The following is a 25,868-nucleotide window of genomic DNA, read 5'->3' as shown; positions in this document are numbered from 1 at the left end:
ATATATATGTAATGTTTTTTTTTTTTATCAAAATAGAGCCAACGCCCATAATCATAGCTTATAGAAACACGTTGTGCCTATACATGTAAAACCTCAAAGCCTCTTTGTGTTGATGCAAACAAGAGCTCTATACTGTATACTGGTAAACTGAACAAATAAGCACAGTTTTCAATCATCTAGAACATTCATTTTCATGTATGTAAATCTATTAGTTGCATGCCTTAACCTGCAGTGTATCAGGCATCAGTCAGAACATGAACATTTTCTTTAAAAATGAATGAATTATCTTGTGATAACAGTGTTTTGACATTTTCTTTGGCCACATTTTATTTGCATACACCCAACATGAAAAGTTGCACAAAACAATGCAACATACACTTTTACAGTAGAGACCAGGTGTTCATAATAAGCATTTTACTGAAACAAATGTCATCTAGGAGGACCAAATGCAATTTCTTATACAATGTGCTAATAACAGGAACGCCATTTTATTTGGCCTTGCATATAGATGTGGATGATTTTGATTAATATTTGTCTTTAAAGCCTTTTAGCCTCCTTGATAACAAGACAAGAGCAATAGTTTCTGCTGATAAAATGTTCATAATGAACTAGGCTATAAGTAACACTCACAGAATTGAAAGTGGAGTCTGTTTCATCACTGTTCTGTAAAAATGTATTATATTTTTATATATTTATTATATTTATCTTAAGATGAAAGCTGGGATCTTTCGGTCCCAAGCTATGCAGAACAGGCAATGGACATAGAGGAAGGTGAGGTCTCTGCGGGTGGTCATTACGAGATCAATCTGCTTCATCAGTTTTGACAAGTTTTGCACTCCCAGGATCAAGGCAACCAACCTCTACTGTTTGCTGTGTGTTACGGATCATGGGAGCTTATAGTGAAGACGAGCTTCGACAAAATATGCAGAGTAACCTAACCCCTGTTTCCCAAATTAAGTTAGCCTACCCTTCATGCGTTTTTCTTCAAACGGCGACATTTATGAAGGCAGATAAAAATCGACAACATGCCCTTAGACTGCAGAAGGTTGACTTGAAATGAACTAAGCTTCCCAGATGAAAAGGGTGGGCGGCCTGGTTACACATTTCACCGTTGTCAGTTTTAAAATGCAAAGGGGTATTCCTCATCATACTCACTATGTGTTTAAACATCTGTGCTCAATTAAGACATCTTGCATCGGTCCACGAGCCAGTCGCGCTGCTCCGCTGACTGATCTCCCCGCGTGCCCTCTCGTTACGATGCTGCTCGGAAGCAGGTGCTCATGCCACGAGCCTGCTGGGCGCCTGCCTCCTCGCGTGTCCGAGCAGAGCGACGAGAGAAACAGTCGCTCGTGAATAATCACCCCACCTGGAAGGAAAACTCCCGTTATGGAAAGATAATCACTGCTTACTTGTCCTCCTACCAGAAATAGAGAAGCATGTTCGATTGAAAACGCAATTGGCATTGAAATTGCAAATGTACACAAATGTGTAGCTAGTCAACGGTATTGACTAGGCTACAGCTTGTGCAGTACTCGGCTTTAGGGCACTTCACCCAGAGACTTATCATCTGTCTTTTTACTGACTTCACAGCTGTGATGTCTCACTAGGGTCCATGCTAATGAAGTCATTTTAAAGGCTATCAATTAGCTGCAACATGCACAACAGAATGTCATAATACCAGTCTAAAATAATAACAATAATAATAATAATAATAATAATAATAATAATAATAATATGTCAGTGTATTATAACCATTTAATAAACTATTACATCACTATATAATATATAGACTAGGCTTACGCGACAAGTTTAACAACAGCAGAATTATATTACTTTACGCACATACACAAACCTGTCACGTTTACATTCTGTCGCAGAAAGGAAAGAAAAAATAAATGGTTTTCACGTTTATCCCCCAAACAGAGGCAGCTGTTGTTCTTCTGCCATAGCAGAGCACGTTAAAACATTGTGTGGGGTAAGGCATTCTGGAGGTAAATCTCGCCTGTGACAGTCGGCCAGGGAAGAGTTAAGGGGAGGGGACGCGGTCCGTGACACGCCTCATTGGGCAGATTATGTGCAGCAAACAAAAAGTGTGTATGCGGGCGCCAGTCAGCCAGTGCCGCGGCCCCATCTGCGTGCCCCTCTCGCGCTCTCCTCTTTCAATCCATCTCACTCTCTCTGTCTGTCTGATCGCGAATCACAGGGTGACCGACAGCACCGTCACTTTCTGCAGACGCGGGGACATGTACTAACGGCACGGGTTTCAAAGGAGACACCGAGCGAGTTCACTTTGGAAGAGACCTTTATTTTTCCCTTCTGTTTTTCCTGCAGTTGAACTTTGTGGATTACTGCTATTTTTCTATTTAGCGAAAAGGTAAGTCGTTTGCGATTTTAAAATGGTGACAGTTACAGGGGGATGCTGCTACTCTAAACCGTCGGTGCTTCAATGTAGCCTATGTGAAATCGTTTCAGCGCTGCAGTGAGGCACCCCGGAATAATAACCCCGCGTGCAGATCGTCAGGACAAAAATGCCCTGTGAAATGATGGGTCAATGAGTCCGCCCCATCTCATTTAGAAATGCGCATATATTGCCGTCTCTATTCTCGTATTTAACTGAAATGCATATTCATTGGACCTTTTGTGCGATCTTCCCTCCCGTGAGAGATCGACCACAAGGGCTACAATAGAGAGGACTGTGTTTGGGGTTGCGATGGAGAAGGATTGTCTTGTCTAAAGTGGCAACTTTCAGCGTTCCTGCGATATTTAAAAACAAATGAATAGGTTATGATCTGTTCTGGCACAGGGAACAACATAGCCTACTGTGTTTTCAAAATAACCTATTTTCTACCAGCAACACACAGAAAATGGTAAGTTTCATCCAACGTCGTACGCTTGTGGAATGATAATTCAGCGGTAGTACGCGCGTTGCTGACAGGCTGCTAGAGTTCAATTTGGCATCCGAGGAGTGCACCAAGAGATATCTACAAGTAAATACACATGTACAAAGCAATTTGAAAGAGTCTGTCAAAATTATTCCGTTAATGTTTGCGGTAAAATTACATTAATACAGCTATGATCAGGCAATATGATGTATACAGTCTATATAAAACACGTTGTTTACAAACATAGACAGTGTTTCCCGAGGACCCGAGATAGCCTATAGCAGCAAAAATTCAACTTATTAAAAATGGCATATTAAAACAGGAACAAATAGCCTATGGCTTATGAATTAGGAGTTGGCTGTCTATTGCCATTTTTGTTGGATAATTATTATTATCTTCTTTATCTTCAATGAACAGAAAACTAGGTTTAGGTTGATATCATTGTAGGAAACATGTTTTTCAATTTCTCTAAAAAGAGTGGATTGTACACTATTTTATAATAATGGTTTTGTCTTTGTCATTCACGTGGCATAATAGAGAAATGAAAAGGAAACTGCTAAATTAGTTAGTTAGTTAGTTCGTGTGTGTGTGTGTCTGTGTGTGTGTGTGTGTGTGTGTGTGTGTGCTACAGTTTTTCAATTTATTATTATTATTAGTTTTTGTTTGCAATTAGGAGCTATTCTTTCCCATTACTCTCAGTTAAACCTGTTTAAATCTATAAAGTGCCATTTTTAATATCAAAATCACGCTCGCTCTTGCCAATACAAAGCCCTAGGCCTGCGCGCAGAATACGTTAAAGAACACAATAATTGACTCCGCGTGCTGCCTTAATTGAAGTCTCGGAGGAAAAAGTGGCGGATTATGCAAATAGCCAAGCATACGTTCTCTCGTGTAGATGGGAGGCAAAGGTTAGCTGACATGAGATCAGCGACTCTGACAGTTCACTCCAAATCCATTCGCTATGGCCGTCCAGCTCCAAAGGGTCCACCACAGGTTTGCCTGTGATGCCGGATAGGGTCCTCGGTGGGCCCGTAAAATATGAGGGATTTTGCTTTCTGCTCAGCACGTTGTCATTGATGCATAAATACCGTTGATAAGAATATTATTTTATTTGGGTAATTTTGGTCTGTCATAAATGTTTTTATTTACAACATATACGTTTGTCGTTGTACTAACCAATTATCATTATTATTATGAATGATAATAATAATAATAATAATAGTAATAATAATAATAATAATAAAAATAATAGTAATGCCATGTCATGTGTTATCATGTATTGTACCCTACCATAATTTGCAATGAAAAAAAATAATCATAAAACATTACATTTAAGTAATAGATAACTAATTTAAAAAACAAAAACATAAAAACGATCATACTTATTATTATTTGTTTCATTATTTCTTTATTTTACCTCATTTATACTTACCAATTATTTATAAAATTCTGGGCTCTTCAGATCGATGTCAATTTAATCAGGGCCTGTTTTACTTCCATATTTCTCTCCTATTTAGCTGAAAGACACATATCTGTATAATATTATGATATGTATTGTATTCTATGGACAATATAGAACATGAGTATTTTCTTACTCTGTACTGTTTTGTAACTCATAATATAATTTCTGCATTAATGTGGAATTTAATGTTTACTGTTCATTCTCCTGTTCAATAAGCCTGGGAAACCAAGGCAACAGAGCATCCCCTGTCTCATGGATGGATCCACTTTATAACTCTGCTGCTTGTCTATGGGCTGGCTATTTTTCTGCATACTCAGCTGACCCTCTCCTCTCTCCACAGCCAACCATGGAGGAGTCGAGCTCCCAGAAGCTGGTGTGGGACAGTGATGCCAAGGCGGTGCAACAGTGTCTCACCGACATCTTCACCAGTGTCTACACCACGTGCGATATCCCCGAGAACGCCATCTTCGGGCCCTGCATCCTCAGCCACACATCGCTCTATGACAGCATCGCCTTCATCGCCCTCAAGTCCACCGACAAGCGCACCGCGCCGTACATATTCAGGGTACGTTCTACGCCTGCGTTCACTCTCTCTTCCTGGTTCCAGGGGTCACGATGACAACAAAAGCTTGCTTGTCACTGTGCTCTGTGAATTTGTTGGTAATGTCTCTTGGTCTTCCAATCCTTACACAGATTGGAATAACTGATGATTTAGTTGTAGTTTTTGGGTGATTGGACCATTGAGGTGTATTCTTGGGACACACCAGTTCAGTGTAAGACACAATCACAGTTCACGGTGCCAGGCTGGCATGATCGCTGGCATATCCGGTGGTGTGGCGGTGTAGGACACCGGAGAGGGGCTGGCTCTGGCATGCCTGGGTGGGAAGAAGGGGCGGAGGAGCGGGTGGATGGAGGCAGAGCATCGGGCGGGTAGACTGGAGGGGTGGCGTGGTGAACACCTCTCTTTCTCTATCTCTCTCACTCTCTCACTCTCTCTCTCTCTGTCTCTCTATCTCTCTCTGGCCCTGTGGTGTTCTGGGAGTCTGTTTCTCTCACTGGGGTTGGCCCAGCCGTCTGTCAGGCTCTGGCCCTGCACTGAATGATGATCTGTCGCCGTGGGGACATGCTCCTGGTCCCCCCCCCTCTATCTCTTTACCTCTCTATCTCTTTCTCTCTCTCTCACTTTCTCTCTATCCTTCTTTTTATCGGACCATGTGGGCTAGTCTGTGTGCCGGTGGCTCAAGACAGCATGGGCCTAAATAATCTCTCCTTCTCTCTCTCCATTTCTCTCTCTTTCTCTCTCGCTCTCTCCCCCCCCCTCTCTCTCTCTCTTTCTCTCTTTCCCTCTTTCCCTGTCTCTTGTCTTCCCTGTACTATCTGTCACCCTCAACCATATGTCTAACTGCTGCTGTTACTGTTGCTGATGCAGTGTGTGGTCCTAATGGTCTCTCTCTCTCTCTCTCTCTCTCTGGCCCGGCAGGTGGACACGTCCGCTGCCAACAGCACGTCGGACGGCCTGATGTGGCTGCGGCTGGTCCAGTCGGCGCGGGACCGCGAGGAGCAGAACCTGGAGGCCTACGTGAAGAATGGCCAGCTGTTCTATCGCTCGCTACGGCGGATCGAGAAGGACGAGGAGCTCCTGGTGTGGTATGGCAAGGACCTGATCGAGCTGCTGCTCCTCACCGCCAGCAGAGCGCCCGCCAAGACCAAAGGTCAGCATCGCTCTCTCTCCGCTCACCTGACCTCACTGACCTTACAGCTCACCTGCAAACAATGATCAGGACAATAAGTAGAAAGCTAAGCCGGATATAATAACACATTTTAAAATACATCGCAGAACATTTCTCATAATGTCTTCCTCAGGGTGTTTCCACATCCAAATTGCTAAATGCTAATAACAAACCCACCACCCCATGACTACTTAATATTACACTTAATTTTATATTACACTAATAAAAAAGCATTATAGAATTATCCCAGAAATAATATTACACTAATAAAAAAGCATTATAGAATTATCCCAGAAATAATCAAACGTGTGTCTCCCTCTCTATTGTGTAGGTTCTCCTCCATACCTGTGTCCAGACTGTAGTCAGCGGTTCCAGTTTGAGTTCCCTTTCCTGGCCCACCAGCGGTTCCGCTGCACCAAGAGACTACAGAGCCTGAACGGGCCCGAGGAGGAACCCAAGGACAGCAGTGAGGCATCGGGCCGCACGCCTGCCCGCTCCAGCCCCAAACTGGGCCGACCGGAAGGCTTCCCCAACCCCCCTGAGGCCGGCAAGCCAGTCACAGACTTCCACAACCTGGCCCGGGACCTGGAGAACAACAGAACCAGCCCGCCCAGCGACAAGGAGGCGGAGATCTCCAGTGAGAGCTCGGCCAAGCGCAAGTTCTCGGACATGGAGGAGGGAGCGGGCCCGTTGAACATCAGCAGGAGTAGTGGGCTCGGTCTGCCCATGAAGTCCAAAGAGGAGCTGGCCACATCGGCGCGTGAGTACAGGGGAGCGTACGGCCTGGAGCCGGAGAACCGCCGCACGTTCTCCCCGCCGGGCGCGGATCCGCCGGGCACCGAGGGCAAGCGCAGCGCCTTCACCGAGGTGCGCAAGTCTCCACAGAGCCTCAAGCACAGCGCCAAAAACTCTGCTTCCTCGACCTCCTCCTCTTCCTCCTCCTCGTCCTCGAACGCAGAGAACAAGGAGTCGGGCCGGTCTGGCGGCAGCCCGTCCGACAGGCACCCTCTGGGCGTGCGGCAGGTGCTGGGCGAGACGCAGTCACCACCGCAGTCTCGGATGGACCCTCCGCCGCTGCACCTGGCCAGCGCCTTCACCTCTGTGGCCCAGCAGGTGGGCGGAGGGTCCGGCGCGCCTGAGAGGAAGAGTGCCTTCAGCCAGCCTGCTCGCTCCTCTTCCTCCTCCTTCCCCCAGCTCTCGCCGCTGGTCATGGCGCCGAAGCTCCTGGACTGCCACCCGACCGTGGGCGACACCGTCTCGTCCAGCAGACTCTACCAGGCCGACCACCTGGCCGCAAAGCTCCAGGGCTCGGAGCTGGGGGGCGCCTGCCCCGTGCCGGGCAGCCTGGCCAAACAGAGCCCCTTCCTGTACGCGGCAGCGGCCGCCACGGCCTTCTGGCCCAAGAGCGCAGCGGCGGCGGGCCCCATCCAGCTACAGGTGCCGTCGGCGCTGACGCTACTGCCACCCTCCTTCACCTCGCTGTGCCTGCCCGCGCAGAACTGGTGCGCCAAGTGCAACGCCTCCTTCCGCATGACCTCCGACCTCGTCTACCACATGCGCTCGCACCACAAGAAGGAGTTCGCCATGGAGCCACTGGTCAAGCGCCGCCGCGAGGAGAAGCTCAAGTGCCCCATCTGCAACGAGACCTTCCGGGAGAGACATCACCTGTCCCGCCACATGACCTCGCACAACTAGCACGCCACTTCCCCCCGAAACAAGGTGGGGTGGGGAACCACAAGGGCATGTGTGCATTCCATATCACTGTAAGACAAAGACTGGCGCTTAACACTGGAGACACTATGCCACACGTCCGTTTTCACTTTTGAGATCAATTTTAAAAAGCATAACTTTTTCTTTCTTGGTTCAGAATTCTTCAAATGTCATCGGTCTTTATTTCGGTCTGTGCAAAAGACATTTTGACTTATGAGGGGGAAAAAAAATAAATATATTTATCTTATGAAGCACTTATAATTTGACAAAGAAGGGATGATAATACTATGTGTAAATGTACTTTGTATTTTGTATATATACATGTATAATCTATGAAAGAAACTGAGATGTAGTTCTATTTCACACAGAACTGCTGTATGATCAATGATTTTTCATGTGTAAACTTAAAGTATGAATATTGAAATGAACTCTGAGTATGATGCCAGACTATATTTAAGAGTGCATGTAATATTAAATTGATATTGGTTTAAGATGCAGTCTGCCCACAGCACTGTAAATACTGTTTTGTTGGAATACAAAGTGTAATATTTTGTGTCGGTGAGGAATAGATTCAGTGTCTCTTCTTTTTGCTGAAATCTACCATTTGATAGGTTATCTAATCATGTTGAATGCTTTGACAATAAAATAGCTTTATTTTCAAATGAATGTGTGTCGATTATGATTAATTAAATGTGCATATAAATAGTCGGGTATACACGTAGCCACTATTTCGGAAAGCTTTCAACTGTTGGAGCGCTCATCGTTTACATCGCGCCGGCAACTTACATTCACGAGTAAATTCGTTGTAAAACAGATCTTAGTGCAACTTTAGCCGCTGTCAATGAATAGTGCAATACGGGCCTAATTTGTCTGAATGAATCTCTGTTACTAACACGCACCTGAGGTATAGTAAGCATGCAATCACTGATATTGCCGTGTTTTATTTTTATGAAATGATATGGTTTGGAAAGAGACACAAAACGCAGCCTATCAGACATCAGAAATCATTTATATTCGCGATTGACTGTAGCAAAACAACATTGCATGCGTCCAGATATTCCTTTCACCTGCTGTGTAAAAAAACGACTAATTACATAATATGTAATTGAGCTGAGGTTTCCAAGCATAACCTCCTATCACCATTTAATTAAATGCAAACAGATATTATTTAATACAATTAACACAGCCCGTATATTTTTTGCAAATTAAGATGAAAGTGTAGGCCTACATAATCATACCCTACATTCTGTAATAATCTATTATTATTATTATTATTATTATTATTATTAATACTAATAATGAGAATAATATGAATATTATTTTTAGGCTATATGTCAACTTGCGCAGCTGGGAAAATGTTGACAATAAAATTAAATGGTCACATTTGTGTTAATGCACAAAATAATAGCATTGTCAATTAGCCAATGGATGTCACCCGAGCAGAAAACAGCGATGTAATTTTAATTAAAAAGGAATTACAGTTTGATCAAAGGACATGTTATGGATACACCGGTCATTACATTGGGCATCTCTTGTTAAACCATCAACGAATTATCATTCGTATTGGCAAGCGCTTCTCGATATTGAAAAAATAACGGCCATAAAATGTATGAATTGCTATACAGTTGCTATATCATTATTCTTGTTAAGCCACACTTTCACAGACAATGTTTCCCAACATCCGTTGGGATCCGCGTACTCTGAGTTATGTATGTTTAAAATTATGCACAGTAATGCAACTATCATCAGTAGGCCTAGTACACTATGGCCTATGGAAATGTGTATATTTTATTCACAAAAGCACAATGAACTCAACACATGCTTTCTGCTATGCTAACATGTGTGTGTGTGTGTGTGTGTGTGCTCGCGCGCGCGTGCGTGTGTGTGTGTGTGTGTGTGTGAGAGAGAGAGAGAGAGAGAGAGAGAGAGAGAGATATTAAAGAATTTCTTAAGGCCACAGAAGTTCGTTTCGTCAGCCCGATAATATTTTCAGTGGCAATTGCGAACCACATAGTGGTAATGAGTGGTAATGACATTCTCGAAGCTATCCGTATAAATACCGTCATTGCACTTAAGCTACCATGTTTTATTTCGTGTCTTTCCAGTGTTTTCCAAAAGCACCGTCTTTGTGTAGGACCATGAGCCATAAAACTGAGCAGATACAACTCATTTGGAAAAATAGCTAAACAGCGACTCCAAGCGACCAAGCGTTATCAAAATGTGCAGAATAAAGAAAACTTGCAGTATTTGTGAAAATGTCACTATCCTATTGCGACCTCTTCTGGTGATTTCAAGACCTTGCCACTCTCTTAAATATTCTCCAGCTTCGATGGCATGCTTATGCTACAATTCACAGCCACCTGGTGCTATATATTTATATAAAAAAAAAAAACACTTGGTGCCTACCAGTAATTTTTTATTAGGCTATTATTATTATTATTATTGAAATGCATCGTTAATGTAAACTTCAGGGCCCACACAGAAAGATCTCTATAGATGAGACACAACGGGGGGAGAGGGGGTTGGTGTGCGGGGGTTGGCTGATCCCTGATCCGAAGTTTAAACTGGAGGCCTTGGCAGGATGAGACGAGGATCTATCAGCCAGTGGGCACTCTTAACGGGGGATATTTATTGTCCTCCGTACCTCAATGCTGGTGTCATCCTCCCCTCTAAGCCCCCGTAACATTTGTCACTGCAGCACTCAGCACTTGGCCGTCAGGGACGGGTTATGTCCCCTCACATGCACACGGTGATGGGCGCCTTGGCTCACTTCCCCGCGATCCGCTGGAACGAACTGGTCGCGCGGGCTGCATGCGATAGTGTCCTGTGATGAACCCAAACCTGTCACTTCCTTTCCTTATTCCACCCGTTGCGTAAAAGACACCTTTGACACCTCAGTGCAGCAACAGAAATGGATGTGCGTGATCTGGCTAAGCATTCTGTGCGTTCAGGGTGTATTAATAGCGTTACAGGTATTAATAGATTATTCACACTCTGAGATGTATGGTGATCACTCGCAACACGCTAATAATCAGGTGTGCAATTCATGTGACGCAGCTAATGAGCCATGATATCCTTCCAGTTGGCTACTATGTTGTTTGGCAGCAAGTTATAGCGAAGATGATGAAACTCAACATTTACACAACCTTTACTTTGAAAATTCAGAAGAGAGCCTGCAAGCACTAAGTGTTAGTAAAGGGTAAGTGTCATGTTCTGTGTACAAAACATTAAATAAGTTACTGTTTTACACGTCATGTAATATGCATGTCTGTCAGGGATTTTGTAAAAAGGTAGGGCCCGTAGGCCTATAGGATTTAAAGCAACATCAAAGAGTTTTTTGTACCTTAAAATAATGTTTCCAAAATCGTTTCAGTGGTTCATCAACTTGTAACAGGGTGAACGGCACTCCTGCTTTGCGGCCCTCTATCGGCTATGACCGCACTATGTAAGTTTGCCAGATCGGGTAGCGGGTCTGTAGTTCGATGGAATGAGACATGAGAAACTACAAATTTGACTTGCATCTGATCTGTCTCCGGACATCTTAGCTATTTTAAAAGCCGGTGCTGGATAAACAAATAGCGTGCGTGCGACAGAGGGAAAGTTCTTTGGTGTTGCTTTAAAGTACTCAAACCCACAATTATATTTCAAGCCAATCATCATAATTAATGGCATGTTAACCTCTGATAAATACTATTTATTTAGACTCTGATCATATCAGTTCTAAAGAGGAAGGTTGTAGGCTATATGCATGTTATTTTGTATTTTTTTTTTTTATATCTAGACCTATTTATTTTGTCAAAATGGCACAGAATGGCATGTGATGCACTTGGCCATACCGTCTTCTTGTATTTAATCGCAGATCGTGGTGGATGCGGTAGTCTGAGGCAAACACACGCTGCACTGTGACCAAAAAGGCTCTAAATATAACATCGAACAACAAGGCCCTCCTCGCGCTATTTCAGCTCGGTCCTTTCAATCTTCTGGCGACGCTGACAGGGACAAATTTACACGTACTGACCACTTTGAAGACAATCAATCCGCCTTCGTTTGCATGCCTCTCAAATGCGTCGCTAGGCTCTCTTTAGCCAGCTGCTGTACCTGCTATACGTTTGGGCCTTGCTCTTTGGATTCTCCACATTGCACGGACAGAAAGATCTGAGAACGGGCCAGCTATTTAGGTTACACCTGTTTCCTTTCCTCAATCGTACAGTCGTTAAGGTAGCACAGGGGGGGGGGGGGGTCTCAAAATGCTCCTTCAAACGTATTAACATCTATTTCTTCTAATTCGTCCTCTTGCACTTTTTAAAATGGTGTAGGTTTGTACTTGAGCTGGGTGTCACAAGCCTCTTCATTGTAGTTTTATATAGAGCAGGACATTATGTTTGTTGCATACATGTTGATTATCACTTTAGTCAACTCTAGACTTATTCAGAACAAAAACTTATTTAGTGTTCTGTACACATTATTTGTTTTCATGGTGTTTGGTATCTTGAAAAAAATCAGAACGCACACACACACACATACTCGCGCAGGCATGCATGCAAACACACACACACACACACACACACACACACACACACAGACACACACACACACACACACACACACACACATACACACACACACACACACACACAGAGCTGTTCCAAAACCCAAATCCAGCGTCACTTACTAACAAATACACACTGACATTGGTGTGATCTATACATCTCATATATATTTTCCACTCTCGCTGCCATGCAGATTGCCTATATGTAGTGTCTTCTCTGGTAAGTGTGCACACAAAGTGTCCATAGTGACCTGTGAGTGTGGGCTCACCTCCTGTTAGGGCAGAGTGGTGTGCTGGCACGCCTGGCATTGAGACAGATCCAGTTACTGGAGCCTCAGTTGGTAGTGAGTGGCTACCCACTCTCACCTCCACCTGCTGCTGAACTGGATCCTGGACCTTGCACCACAGAGCCATGCTGCACTCTGTGGGACATACAAAAAACAAACATGTGCAAGTGCACACATACATACATACACACATGTGCCTGCACACACACACACACACACACACACACACACACACACACACACATACTTCAAATTAAAATACACACACATGCACAACATCAATAGACACCGAAATATTTTAGCTTTATGAATGTGAACTTTTACAAACTGAAAATGAAAGCTGGATTGGTTGGTACCACTTGATACAATCTTTCACAATAGTTCTTCTGTGATCAGAAATGAACAGAGACAGCTCTGATCCGTATCACAACAATGATAAAAGATGTCCTGTAGCTGCCTTCACCAATCCTGCACCATGCAGTTGTCTGCAGGACTGAGATGCAGGGTCATTAGGCGTCTAAGTGCCACTGTAACGCCCTCTGTGCCAGACAACCTGATCTTGTCGACAAATGACACTTTTTATTTACTACCCTGGGAGAAGTGTGTGTGTGTGTGTGTATAAGGGGGGGGGGGGGTACCTTTAATCCCTGCCCTCCTCCCTGAAGTAAAAATACAGGCATAGGAAATCCAGTGTAAACCAATACGCAACTAAGCTGTCAGCGCTCAGACAGGCCCCTGGACGTCTGCTCTGATTACGCACCCCCTCTCCCCCCATCGAACCTCCCCACCCCCCACACACACCCCTTTGAGAGAGACATCAGGTAATGCCCACAGTCACAGGTATCCGCGGGCACAGGAAACAATCCATAACACACACTGGTGATTAAGAGCAAGAATGAAAGAAAGTATCTTAGGAAGAGAGTTTTCTTTCCTGACAAGCCAGAAACATGAACTTTTCAGTGTTTATTCTATCCACGGAATGGACAGTGACTATGAAGAGTGGTTTCCTTGTGTAGCCTTTGGCACTGGGGGAATCATTTTATAGGGAAAGCTGGAGAAAACCAAGGTGTACTGCTGAGAAATCCACTATATGTGGAGGTGAGAGTGCCAGTCTAGATGCATGAGGGGCCGTATGATCAGAGTCAGTTTGTGGATGCAGATGATGGAATGTGTGGCTTTGCGAGATTTCTCATTAATCTAAGGTAAACTGATTTGCAGCATATTCTAGCCTACATTTGAGAGGGCGTGTAGAAATTGTGGGTGGGCAACATAGCAAAGCGGTCAAATTCGATCAAAATTGACAATAACACAAAACACAAACACAAATAAATCGATACTAGCTTGTGTTGCTGCAGCCAACAGCCAGTATTTCTGATACATGTATTTAAAATTTCAAATAAAAAATAGTATTTTGTCATTTGTATTTTATTTTGTTGAAGAAAATGGCTTTGTATTTTGTACTTTACTTTACAGGTGCATTTTTGTAGTTGAACTCAATAAAAAATTTTCAAGTTTTTGCCTGAAATTGCACTGTGCCTAATAACAAGGGCATTGTTCCCATCTCTTTTGGGACCAACCATCAAATGCTGGACCTCTATAGAAAGCTAAGAACCTGTAGTTTTCGTAGGAAGCAGTTAAAATAACTGGTGTACTGACAAAGAGTTACAGAGGCTAGAATATAGTTTTTTCTTTCTGCCGGATTACAAGCATCGCTGAACTGACCACATTTCAGCCCTCTAGGTCACTTGATATCCCTTAGAAACACAACTGAGCCCTAGCACCAGGTCTTGTGAAGCTGTGTGCAAAAGTAGATCAATATAGAATACAAAATATGAGTGCTTTAGACTATTATTTGCCAAGGTATGCCCATGTGTTTTGTAAAATGCCTATGGAAACTCCCCATAGGACTTTTTGTTATCCAAAATGCATACTGACAATCAAATGCTTACTGCACATGAACCCCTTTGTGTAGAAGCATAATCCTGATCTCAAGTGAAAGATACCACTTTGAGGTTTCTTGTGGACTATTTAGATTGTATGTCAGTTCTGATATAGACTGACTACACAAAATATGGAATAATTACAAAAAAGTCTCTATTTTTGCATTTACTTGCAACCATTGTTGGTTCAATGAGTGTGTATACGATAGACTATACATCTGTACAACTAATATTGGATAATACAACATGAAGATTAAATTTCTATGGATTCTTGTCAATATTTCAGTACTACTACTGTGCATCTACTTATTGTGCTGCAGCTACACTGCAGCCAGAAGTCAGGGTAGCACCAAAAGCGGAGGAGGGGGAGGGGGGCATTTTGGATCAAATTTAATTGAGACATAATAAAATGTATCTGAGAATGTAAAGCACTATACCGATTGTACATGAAAATAGTTGTCATTTTTGGACTCCCAATCAGAGTCAAAGCTTTGAAATGGTGTATAACATTACTATGCTACATAGTAATTTATAATATTGTGCATATGGAGTAAAGATGGCAGACTCGGTACTTAGTTCATTGCACCCTTTAATTACTCAGTGAACTTATATCTGTTAATAATAGGGTCATATTCTTGTCACTTTACTTAGAGCTGACAAATAACACTTATGATATTGCATAGCTGTTTATAATTGTGTGCTGTAGGGAGATGTATAAATTATTATAACTTTATTACATATACTTATAGCTCTAGATATATAGGACTACACTAGAAGTCAAAACTCGTTATGCATCACTATACGCATTTAGCAGAGAAAAGTAGTTATGATGCATCATAAAACTGACAAGTGAGTCGGCAGATCTTGACATATTTATAATGCATTATTCAGATTAAAATTATAATCATTCATAATTAGTTGTCATAATGCATCATGAAGTTGGTTATGATGACTTGTGAATACATATAGATGGTAATAATGAGCATTACAATGCTTTATAGACACCTCATAAAACATTATGAATGCATTCATAGGGCGTTATAAATACAACCTTCATAGAAAGTGTTACCGTAATGGGCCCAGATTTGTTGTGATCATAATATTGAGATTCATTGAAGATGATCCAGTGCAAGGTGAGTATTTGTAGGTTGCTCACACACACTCCCTCTAATACCAACTTTAATGATCAGTTTCTTGAGATATGTAATCATCCAATCAGAACACATGAAGTCGGTTATGTGGTTGCCTTGCAACATTGCTCAATCTGTGCATGCATTGACAATGTCAGAGACTTGTCTCCACTTTGTACCACTTGACAAGTTCAGTTGTGACTTTTTGAGTCCATCTCTGATACAGTATAGGCTATGAGATGTAACAGGCAGGTCAGCATAGGTGATCTGTTGACTGTTTGCAGGCGGCATGTCTCGTATGGCATGTCTCATAGGCAGAGAAAAGTGGTTGCTCTCAAACACTGTCCACTTAATCAACAGTCAGATTAAATACTGTAGACAGACATGGAAGGTTTGCAAAGTTATATTTGTATTTTTAGTACTTTCAAAATTCAAAAATACAGTATTTAATTTTGATACATGGTGTGGCAAAATGTATTTTGTAGTTTATTTTGATACACCTAAAATTAGGGTATATTCTATATTAAAATACATTTTGATGTATTTTTTTGCCCATCCCTTCCAACAGCCAGAGCAGCCAGGCAGCTACAGTGTTACTCTGGGGGCATCTTTAAAATCATACACCCCGGAGGGTAGCACTGTAGCTGCCTGGCTACTCTAGCTGTTGGCTGCATCAACTTGAGCACCGAGGTTATTTTTAGTTTTTTTTTTTTTCGTACCGACAATACTCAGTGACTTCGGGCCTCTAAAATGGCCAGAGTTTTCCTTTAAGGCATCAGGAGGGGGTTTACCTACATGTTTGCGGTAGATTTGCAGCACATTTTTGGGTGATTTGTCAAAAATATTGAACACGCTCAACACCTTAGTATAGTCTCAACTGGGTGCTAAATCCTCCTGACTTTAAACTTTATAATATAAACTTTATGAATAAAGGATAGCATTCACAGTTTGAAGTACTGTGAGTGCTATCCTTTTATTTATAATGTTTTTTATAGTCTGTAATATGAAATGCACTGTAATTTTAATGTTAAAAAATTAAAAGTAATTAAACTGAACATACTTAGACATTTGCCATCTTGATTAAAATAATTGTTCAACAGCTTTGGCAGAGCAATGATCACTGCAAGACAAATATGTTTAGATAGATAGATAGATAGATAGATAGATAGATAGATACTTTATTGATCCCCAGGGGAAATTCAATATGTTTGATATAAAAAAATCACTTCCTCTGAGCACAGAAAACCCAGTGCAGAGTCTGATGGCTAGCTAAGGCTAGCTGATGACCAGCACAGGAGAAGTTTGAAAGAGAACAATAAAGTTGAGAATACGAGGGTTAAGTTGTTCTATATTTTAAGCTGTGTGTGGATGCAGTAAGCAGCTGACTGACAGTTTGTGTGGATGTGTGTGCTCTTTCAGTGCTGGGTTTTTTTATATCCACAGAAGTATGACTACCCTCTTTGGGACAGGGCCCAGAGCCACTTTAGGAGCTGGACAATGGCTAGTTATCGTGATGCCACACGCTAACAGGAGCCAGACTACATTTAGACATATCTCTCCAAATCAAAGCCTATTAAGAATTGGCTCCTCTGTAAATGAACAAAATAGACGTGCCCATCTCAAGCCAAACCAACTCACATCCAGGCTTGGAATTTCACCATTCTGGGGGCAAGGCCACTTGGCCTTCAGTTGGGCATATTTGGTGGGGGGCACAAAGGCCACATGTCAGGGCACCAAGGCCAAAGTTAACTATACAGTAGTAGGCTATAAAAATGATCAAAGTTGTATTTAGCCTATACAAAAACATGAAACATGACATATTACATAGAACTGTAAATCATCTGATCATCTAATATTTACAGATATCTAGGCTATATATAACATTTATTATGACCGCCGCTAGCGAAGCTAGCGAAGCGGTCATATAGGGATTGTCAAAGTTTTTTTTTTTTTTTTTTTTTTTTTTTTTTTTTTTTTTTTTTTTTCCCGTCATCTACTTCCTGAAATTTTGGTCAACGATACCCGGGGCACCGAAACACCAGGGCACATGAAATTTGGTGGGTATGTAGCCCCACTAGACTTTTACGGAAAAATTTCGTTTGGTCCCCGGGGGCCACTCCCCCTCCGCGCTGGGCCCCCCGAAACCCAAAAAATGCAGTTTTTCCTCAATAACTACCTGAACCGTGGCACCGAGGATGAAGAAATTTTTATGGTATGTTGGTCTCAAGGGCCCACATCAACTTAGCCCATAATCACTCATTTGTGATTTGCACCCCCCCGGTAAAAAATGAAAATGCAATATCATTCTGCTTTAATCGCCCCTCTCTTCAGTAAAGACGTTCAGAACTGCACCAAATTTTATGTGTATGATTAACCTGACATTCTCTGGGGGTATGCCAAGTTTCGTAGAATTTCATCCATGGGGGGGTCTAAAAAATTAAGTTATGTGTACATTTAGTGACTCTACACTCATTGGCCTGTAGATGGTGGTGCACACATATACACATGCACACACACACACAGGCACCCACATACTATCGGTATTAGAACGGCCGATACATAATTACAAATTCAGTAGGATTAAAAGAAAACCAAAATAAATATTCATCATCATCATCATGGCTGCATTTCCAGTATTGGCGATAAGTAGTCGTTTGTCCACTAGATGGCGCATCGTTGCAGTGAGACGTAATTTTGTTGGAAGTTAATCTTAAATGGGTTGGAAAGACACTATGCTTCCTACAAGGACAAGACTGTAGGCTACAGTAGTTTAACGTTACCGCAGAGAACGTCTAAGGGTAGGATGATTTCTGCATGACATGTAATTCCCATTTCCTCTTGAAGCCGAAATAAATCTGAGAATGTTTATCGGACATGCTTGTTTTTTACTGCAGGTAGGCTACGTTAATCCTATCAATAGCAGAACGTAGGTAAAATAATGTTACCGTTAGCATGGTTGAGTGATGGAGGCCAATTTGATTATTGATGTATTTGTAGAAAACCATAAATGCGTTTATAAGCTACCAAGCAAATCGATAACAGCACTAATTGTATCTTTCGACTGTCATCTCATTTGCTTATGACCATAACCTAGGCTACTAACAGGAGCTAAGTGAGTTAGCCACAACACGTTCGCTACGTGATGGTTTTTAATGGAAAATATATAGGCTACCTGAAAGATAACCTGTCTATGATCCCGTGATGATCTACAATCTCCATTTAAACCAGATGTTTTAGAGCGCACGTTGAGATGTATTCAGGGCAGGGCTGTACCTACACATATTTGTTGCACGTGCTACAAAAATCATTCTTTGCGATGAATGATTTAGTACCAACGTTACAAGGGTCAGATACAGTTTTGCCTATGGCTATTCCGTGAGACTGAGGCGCTTTTTGTTTGTTCGAAGTGCGTGTTTAGGGTGTGAGAGGGGAGTCGATGTGCTTTGATTCCAGCTTGGTAGTTGTAGTCTATGCGATTAAAAAAACACGTGTGTGTGAAGTATCCAAACAATGATAACGCTTTCATTATGGCTGCTTTAGCCACAGACCTTGAGCTACTGTACAGTGGGTTGGGTTCCGTTTAGAAGTGTCCACTTCATTCGCCCTTTCCGTGATTCACAGCTACGTGAAATGTATTACTACTGATATGCAAAACTATTAACTTTTTCGCCAAGAGGTGGCAGCTTGATACTGTAAGGTGTAAGCCATTGGTTCCAACGGAGATTTTATTTGGGTCGCCAGCATAGCCCAGCGACAATTTGTGTTGTGTAATAGGCCTAGCATAGGGCCTACCTTATATAGCTTATAGTTTGTTAACAGTCACGGTTTTGTCATAACTCCCTCTATGCCTTTTTGCATTTAGAATAGCTCTAAAACCGGGGGGCGAACACGTCGCAGGGGGGGCGCCAGTGCGTGGATATCTCAATCGCAAAATTAAACAATATTTCTATCGGGCGCCTACCATGGACTAGGCTGGGTGAAAATCAAAAGATTGCGTCAAAAGATTGAGCTTAACCATTGACCTCATGGTTGCAAAATGCAAGGGAACATGAATCAGCATATTATTTGCACAAACAATAACGGAGAGTAGCTCTTCAACTTTGCCCGTTAAAATGTGTATGAACAGTCTCGCAACGCATTTCATGAAGGCCCTTTGGACATGTCAGTTATTTGCACCACTGGGAAAAACGGCATTTTGTTTTAGACTACTGGTATTTCATTTGTGCATTGACAATAAAGCTGAATATCATTTGAACTAGATGACTAAACTTATGCATATGTAGAAGAAGAAACATTCACAAAAATCCATGACATGACCTCTCTTCTTGATAGCTGTTGAAAACTGCATGGAACTGACAGGGATTGTTTTGTTTAATAATAAATAAATAAATACATTATGCTGCTACCTTCTGCTTTTCCCAAATACAATGTAGCCTACAGGTGTACCTTTCATCAGTCCAGTGGAATGGATGGACTGTGATGAACTGCCCTACTTGTGATTGTTTAGAGATTTTAAAGGTTTTATAACAATGTTACAGATTTTTTGGCCCAGAAACAAATCTATTCACCTTTGCAGCGCCAGTAGGCTACTTTGTGTGCGGAATGTGTGCAAACACACATTTCAAACAAGCATACACAAAAGTTTCAAGAGTGGGGAATGGAGTAGAAGATGGAGACAAATTCATTAATATGATTTATTTTCGCGGAATGGATGTGCAGGACTGAGCGGCGGTCATATTTTGTACCGCTACGCGGTACATCTAGTTTTATATTTGGCCTGTTATGAATTCATGTATTGAACAATTTAAGCACAGCTCAGCTTTAAGAAACTCAAATAGCCTAGATGCATGCTTAGCATTTTGTGATCCTTAAGGCTACTTTCACAAACTCTTAGTCAGCTGTCCTCTGATTTACCAAGACCTAGGCGATATTTGTAACATTTATTTTGTATTTGGCCCGTTATGAAATCATGTGGAACAATTTAAACACATTGTAAAACTTAAAGCCCAAATTTGGAGACATCCATGTATGTCGAACTTTACTGCAAATTCAAAACTGGATTACTCTGGAACGGCTGGAAAGGTCTCCTGTTTATTCTGATATATGGTTTGTCATGTGAAGAAGGGTTCGTAAAGTATTCCACCGAGATGAATGGGTAGTGAGATCATGGGACGCAAAACCTTCAGTAGAATGTATGATTAAATTGAATTATATTATTTACTTTTCTCGCGAACCGTTCAACACAGCAATTGTCGGCTAACATCGTTTAAAAGCTGAGAAAAAGCTCCTTCATGTGATACTTGTGATGTCTGTGTGATGAATAGGCTACTTCGCGAATAGTTCAACTGAGAATGGGTGAATTTGGACGCACTTTCTTTCTTGTGCTGTCACTTTCTCCACTGCGTAAAAGACTAAATTAATTTGCGCTGTAAATGCTACGATTATTTTGACAGGCCACAGGCTAAATAAAAATCACTATTAGTAGGACGCAAAGCAGAATATTGAAAGAAGGGGGCACCAAGGCCACCGTGGCCTGTAAACCTCTGATTTTCAAAGGGGCCTCACGGCCAACGCAAGGCGACGGCCATGGCCGTCGTGGCCGCCGTGAAATTCCTACCCTGCTCACATCAATACCGAATTTGACTTACTGACTGTCTAGAGTCTAGACCAACTGAACACTGCAGGTGATCTCTAGAAAATAGATGACAATTCAACAAGGGCTAAAGGTACCTTTCAGACAAGTCAGAATAAAAGGATTTGAACATTTCTGACTTTAGCCTATCTCCATCCCTGTAAGCCTTTTGAAGTGTTTTTCCTTTCAACCTACAACTTCCAGTTCCTATTATCCAAGGCGATTTGCAAGGATTTGCAGGAACAGAACTCAGCCAGTCCAGGAGAAGAGTGTGGAATAGGGTTAAAGGTTTCATGATACCTAAAGCTGCAGTTGGCAAGTCTGACAGATTGAGAGGACTTAGCCAAAATGTTGAATGTTTACAACTCTCATGCCCCTTCCCAACTACCACCAAGCACCCTCTCATCAAGTTTGTGCTCGTCAGTGCGTGTGCACCAGACTGCACCAGAATGTGATTGACAGTCAGATCTCACACAGCCCTGCTCTGATTGGACCAGAAGAACCGGGAGCTGTGGATTTTTGCAAACCAAATAACAGGCTCTAGGTGGAGGTAGAAGTGTGGGTTCTTTTCTAAAACCCGCTGATTTATATTGTTCTGTCGGAGCATAGTGTTGGTTTCAGTGAATATGATCAAAAAAAAATCTTGCCAACTGCAGCTTTATTGAAACAAAGTATATGGGGAACATGTAAAGAGATGCACTGTCAGGCATGCTAGGCTGTTAGATGTCTTATGAGAGGGTCTTATGAGAGGAGGTGTTCTCAAAGGAGATGATAAGTCTCTCAAGAGATTCTTGGAGAATGTGTACACACATACACACACACACACACACACACACATATATATATATGGCATTCCTCAACACATCAGAGAATTACAATCCATCACACAACTTAAAAAAATACATAAACTGCTACTCCTCAATACATACACCTGCAAACATTGACCTCTATATATCACTGTCTGTGCTAAGTCTGATGTCTATATGTTTACCTAGTGTTGTATGTAAATGTGATGTGTGACATGCCCTGTGCCTGTTACTTGTTATGTGTGCTGCAGAACAGGAACCTGCTGGAAATCAGTTCAGTTCAGTTTTAAACTGTAACTTTGTTACTTTTAATACTTTCCTGTATAATAAATACGAAATGAAATTAAATGAGTGTGTGTGTGTGTGTGTGTGTGTGTGTGTGTGTGTGTGTGTGTGTGTGTGTGTGTGTGTGTGTGTGTATGTGTGTGTGTACATGTATGTGTACATATGTTCTGCATGTGAGCATAATATACACACACTCCCCGGTGGGAGGTCAAGGGCACCCAGTGACAGACTCATCAGTGAGTGAGGCGTGCGGTGACAGGTGGCTGTGTGTGTGTGTGTGTGTGTGTGTGTGTGTGTGTGTGTGTGTGTGTGTCGGGGGTGAACAGGTGTCTCTTTGTCCATCAGGAGCTACACAGGGGAGCGGCGTGCCACCAGCCCTGTAGCCCTGTACCCACCCAAACGTGGCGTGGGTGGCGAGGATGGCGAGTGACTGCCACGTCTCTGGGTCGGGGCCAAGATTAAATGAACTGTCAGGCTGCCTCTGGTGAAGGGTGGCGAGGGCTGGTGACAGCATCTTTTGGGGGGTAAAGCTTTCAACCGTCTGCACAGAGCATGTAAACACTGCAGGGGTCAAGGCTGGGCCAGAGAGAGAGGGGGGAGGGGGAGAGAGAGAGAGAGAGAGAGAGAGAGAGAGAGAGAGAGAGAGAGAGAGTGAGAGAGTAGGATTTTTATGTTCAATTCTTTTGCAACACCATTTTCCATAAATAAATCATATTGAAATTAAATTAAATTAACTGAATCGAAGAAAAAAAAAGAAAAAATAGAAAATCAACGGACAGCAGGAAGAAAGGAAAGGAAAAGGGGAGAAAGGGACAGAGAGAAATGAGGGAGGGAGAGAGAGGGGACTTGCTAGAGTGCTGCTATGCCATGCAGGAATGCCAGTTCAGTGCAGGACATGTTCACATGGGACAGCTGGATGGGAAGAGAACCTTTTTGAGGTTGCTGGAACCGTGAACCGGACAGAGTGTTTGTGGATGAAATGACCCAGTCCATGCACACCCCAAGGGCAATAATGTAGACCACCCCCCGCCTCCCAATCCTTGCCAAGATGCCAAAATCAACTCCGTTAGCTGCTCATGTTGTGTTTATTTTTGCATGGCAACTGAGCTGGATCACGTAGTAGTGAACACTGAAAAAAAGAAACATTAATCAAATAAATAAATCAGAGGGTGAAAGAAAGAGAGAGAAGTGAGGAGCTTCAACAAGGTACTAGCAATCCTCTTGTATCTACTATCTTACACTATGTATAAAACTGTATAATACTGTAAACCTGATCACAGATGTTGGCAAAATGAATGAAATATGTCAGTATAATACAGGTGGTTTACTTTGAATGTAATCAGGGACCCATAATCACAGACATCCCTTACAGACATACTGTACAAGACATGCAATGAGCTTAAAATAAAGCTCCACAAACAGCCAGGCATGGCTGGCCATCACACGACACAAGATTGTGAGGGCGTTATTTCCATGTCTGTGACCTGCAAATGATGTGCTGATCAACAACACAGAACATGAAAAAACCTTCTTGAATGGCTGTTCATACCAGTTGGCTGATGGATCCGGACCTGCTCAGTTACTTATTTATTTACCATTTTTTTTACTCATGTTTGTTCGATTTGAGTTATGACATTATTTACTATGTATTTTATCTTTTGTATATTTAGTGTGCTCTGTGCATATGTGACAAAACACAATTACATATGTAAACATTGAACAATGAAAAATAAAGTAAATCTGAATCTGAATGAGTTAAATCTGATGTGGAGCAAGCTGCGACCTGAGTTCTACCATCACTGGCTGATCTAGAACATTCTAGTTTATTGGACTACTCTAGAACCCTCTAGCCATCAAGAGCAGGCTGAATTATTAAGAGGCCATGCATGACTTTCAGAGGCTTTAGCTGATGAGGCAGCACTCAAACCCACGTCTCAGAGTGAACAAGCCTGCAAATATCTGAATCACAAATCATGTCCATCTACACCTAACAGCACCAAGCAATGTTCCAAAATGCTATATCTACCATTTGGATGAATTTTCATAAATATTTTTTTATACTTTTCTTTTCCAAGTAATTTCAGAGCTGTAATTGGGTATTTCTATTTGATTTATCTTTACGTAATCAAAACAACACAACTGCAATTTGATTGATATTACCTGAAATACACAATTAAATAGCCTGACCTTTTGATGTTTTTAAAAATGGAGATAGCGTTTTGGAACCAAACTCTTCAAATAGAGAGTGCTCCTAAGGCATGTGTTTTTTTGTGATTTTGTCTCCAGGGCATTTCCATTTCTCCTGCATGGTAAAACCTCTTTGTTAAAGTATGCGAGCAAACTGCTAACTCTTTATCCACTTCACAGCGTTAACATGGGGGTGAATTCCCACAGAGCGTTTTCTGTGCGGATCTGCTGATTTATTATTTGGTAAACAAAGTCTGTCAATGTGTTTAAATACTTACAAGGAAGATAGTAATTTTGATGATTCTTCACTCATAAGTTTTTTTTTACTGCTAATCACAGGATACAAAGACAATTTTACCAATCAGGAAGAAATCACAGCTGTCCCAGGGGAACCCTTCTTGTTAATCAGATCATGCTAATGTAAGGTCATATTCACCCGCAAGTGTTTGGAAAGTGTTTTGCATCACCCCATGAAAATAAACCACTGAAATGAGACATGATTCCTCACACACATTTGTCAGGACTTGTTTAAGATATCATACAAAGTCTAGGGTTTCAAAGTCTAGCAAACCATGCAGTACAGATTGAATACTATTACTGACAATGCTGCATCATATTTCCAACAGTGTTTTTCTCTCTGTGGAGACTCCAAGAAAGGTGTGGCTTTGCTTTGCCTGACCTGAGTTATTTGTCCATGTTCATGACCGACCTCTTCAATTGCAGAGCAGGGAGTGTTAAAGGTGCTGTCTTGGCTGTCAAAAAGTACAAATGCTCTTAGTAGACACAGACTACTTAAAGCTCTCCTTACAATCAGCCGGAGAGATCGGGCGTGAACCAGAGACTCCCTGACGGACTCTGGTGGAGTGAAAGGGATGAGACGAAAGCACATGGCATTCTTCTCCTCTCAGGGTGGAGCACTTTGACTGTTTTGAATGTGTGTGTGTGTGTGTGTGTGTATGTGGGGGGGTGGGGGGGGGGGTATGTGAGTATGTGAGTGTGTATGTGTGTGTGAGTATGTGAGTTTGTATGTGTGTGTGTGTGTGTGTGTGTGTGTGCGTGCGTGTGTGTGTGTGTGTGTGTGTGTGTGTATGATAGAGAGAGATCACTGGCTGTAAGGGGAATCAATCATGGATGGCCAGCACATACACACACACACACACACACACACACACACAGACACACACACACACACACACAGACACACACACACACACACACACACACACACACACACACACACACACACACACACACATCTGGAGATTACC

The 25,868-nt window shown here is 42.2% G+C and overlaps 1 protein-coding gene across 1 annotated transcript; it reads left to right on the top strand.

Moving 5' to 3' along the window:
• The first annotated feature begins 4,690 nt into the window (after positions 1-4,690).
• prdm8b (PR domain containing 8b) lies at positions 4,691-7,769 on the top strand. Its single transcript, XM_076270893.1, has 3 exons — positions 4,691-4,909; positions 5,825-6,056; positions 6,406-7,769. Exons 1-3 carry the CDS (start codon positions 4,691-4,693, stop codon positions 7,767-7,769), a joined length of 1,815 nt encoding a protein of 604 aa, XP_076127008.1.
• The last annotated feature ends 18,099 nt before the right edge of the window (positions 7,770-25,868 follow it).

Source organism: Alosa pseudoharengus, unplaced genomic scaffold (genome assembly GCF_046254945.1).
Source record: "Alosa pseudoharengus isolate Yale_2024_CS ecotype anadromous, Long Island Sound unplaced genomic scaffold, YU_APseudo_1.1 YU_APseudo_1.1_scf_6, whole genome shotgun sequence".
Taxonomy (NCBI): domain Eukaryota; kingdom Metazoa; phylum Chordata; class Actinopteri; order Clupeiformes; family Clupeidae; genus Alosa; species Alosa pseudoharengus.
Note: the sequence above shows the minus strand (reverse complement) of the source record. Positions and strands in the feature narration are given on the sequence as shown.

Bases quoted from the DNA above. Each gene is read 5' to 3' on its own strand.
- prdm8b (XM_076270893.1), top strand. From the start codon at position 4,691: ATGGAGGAGTCGAGCTCCCAGAAGCTGGTGTGGGACAGTGATGCCAAG. The intron at 4,910-5,824 runs GTACGTTCTACG...CTGGCCCGGCAG, and splicing joins CCGCGCCGTACATATTCAGG to GTGGACACGTCCGCTGCCAA. The intron at 6,057-6,405 runs GTCAGCATCGCT...TCTATTGTGTAG, and splicing joins AGCGCCCGCCAAGACCAAAG to GTTCTCCTCCATACCTGTGT.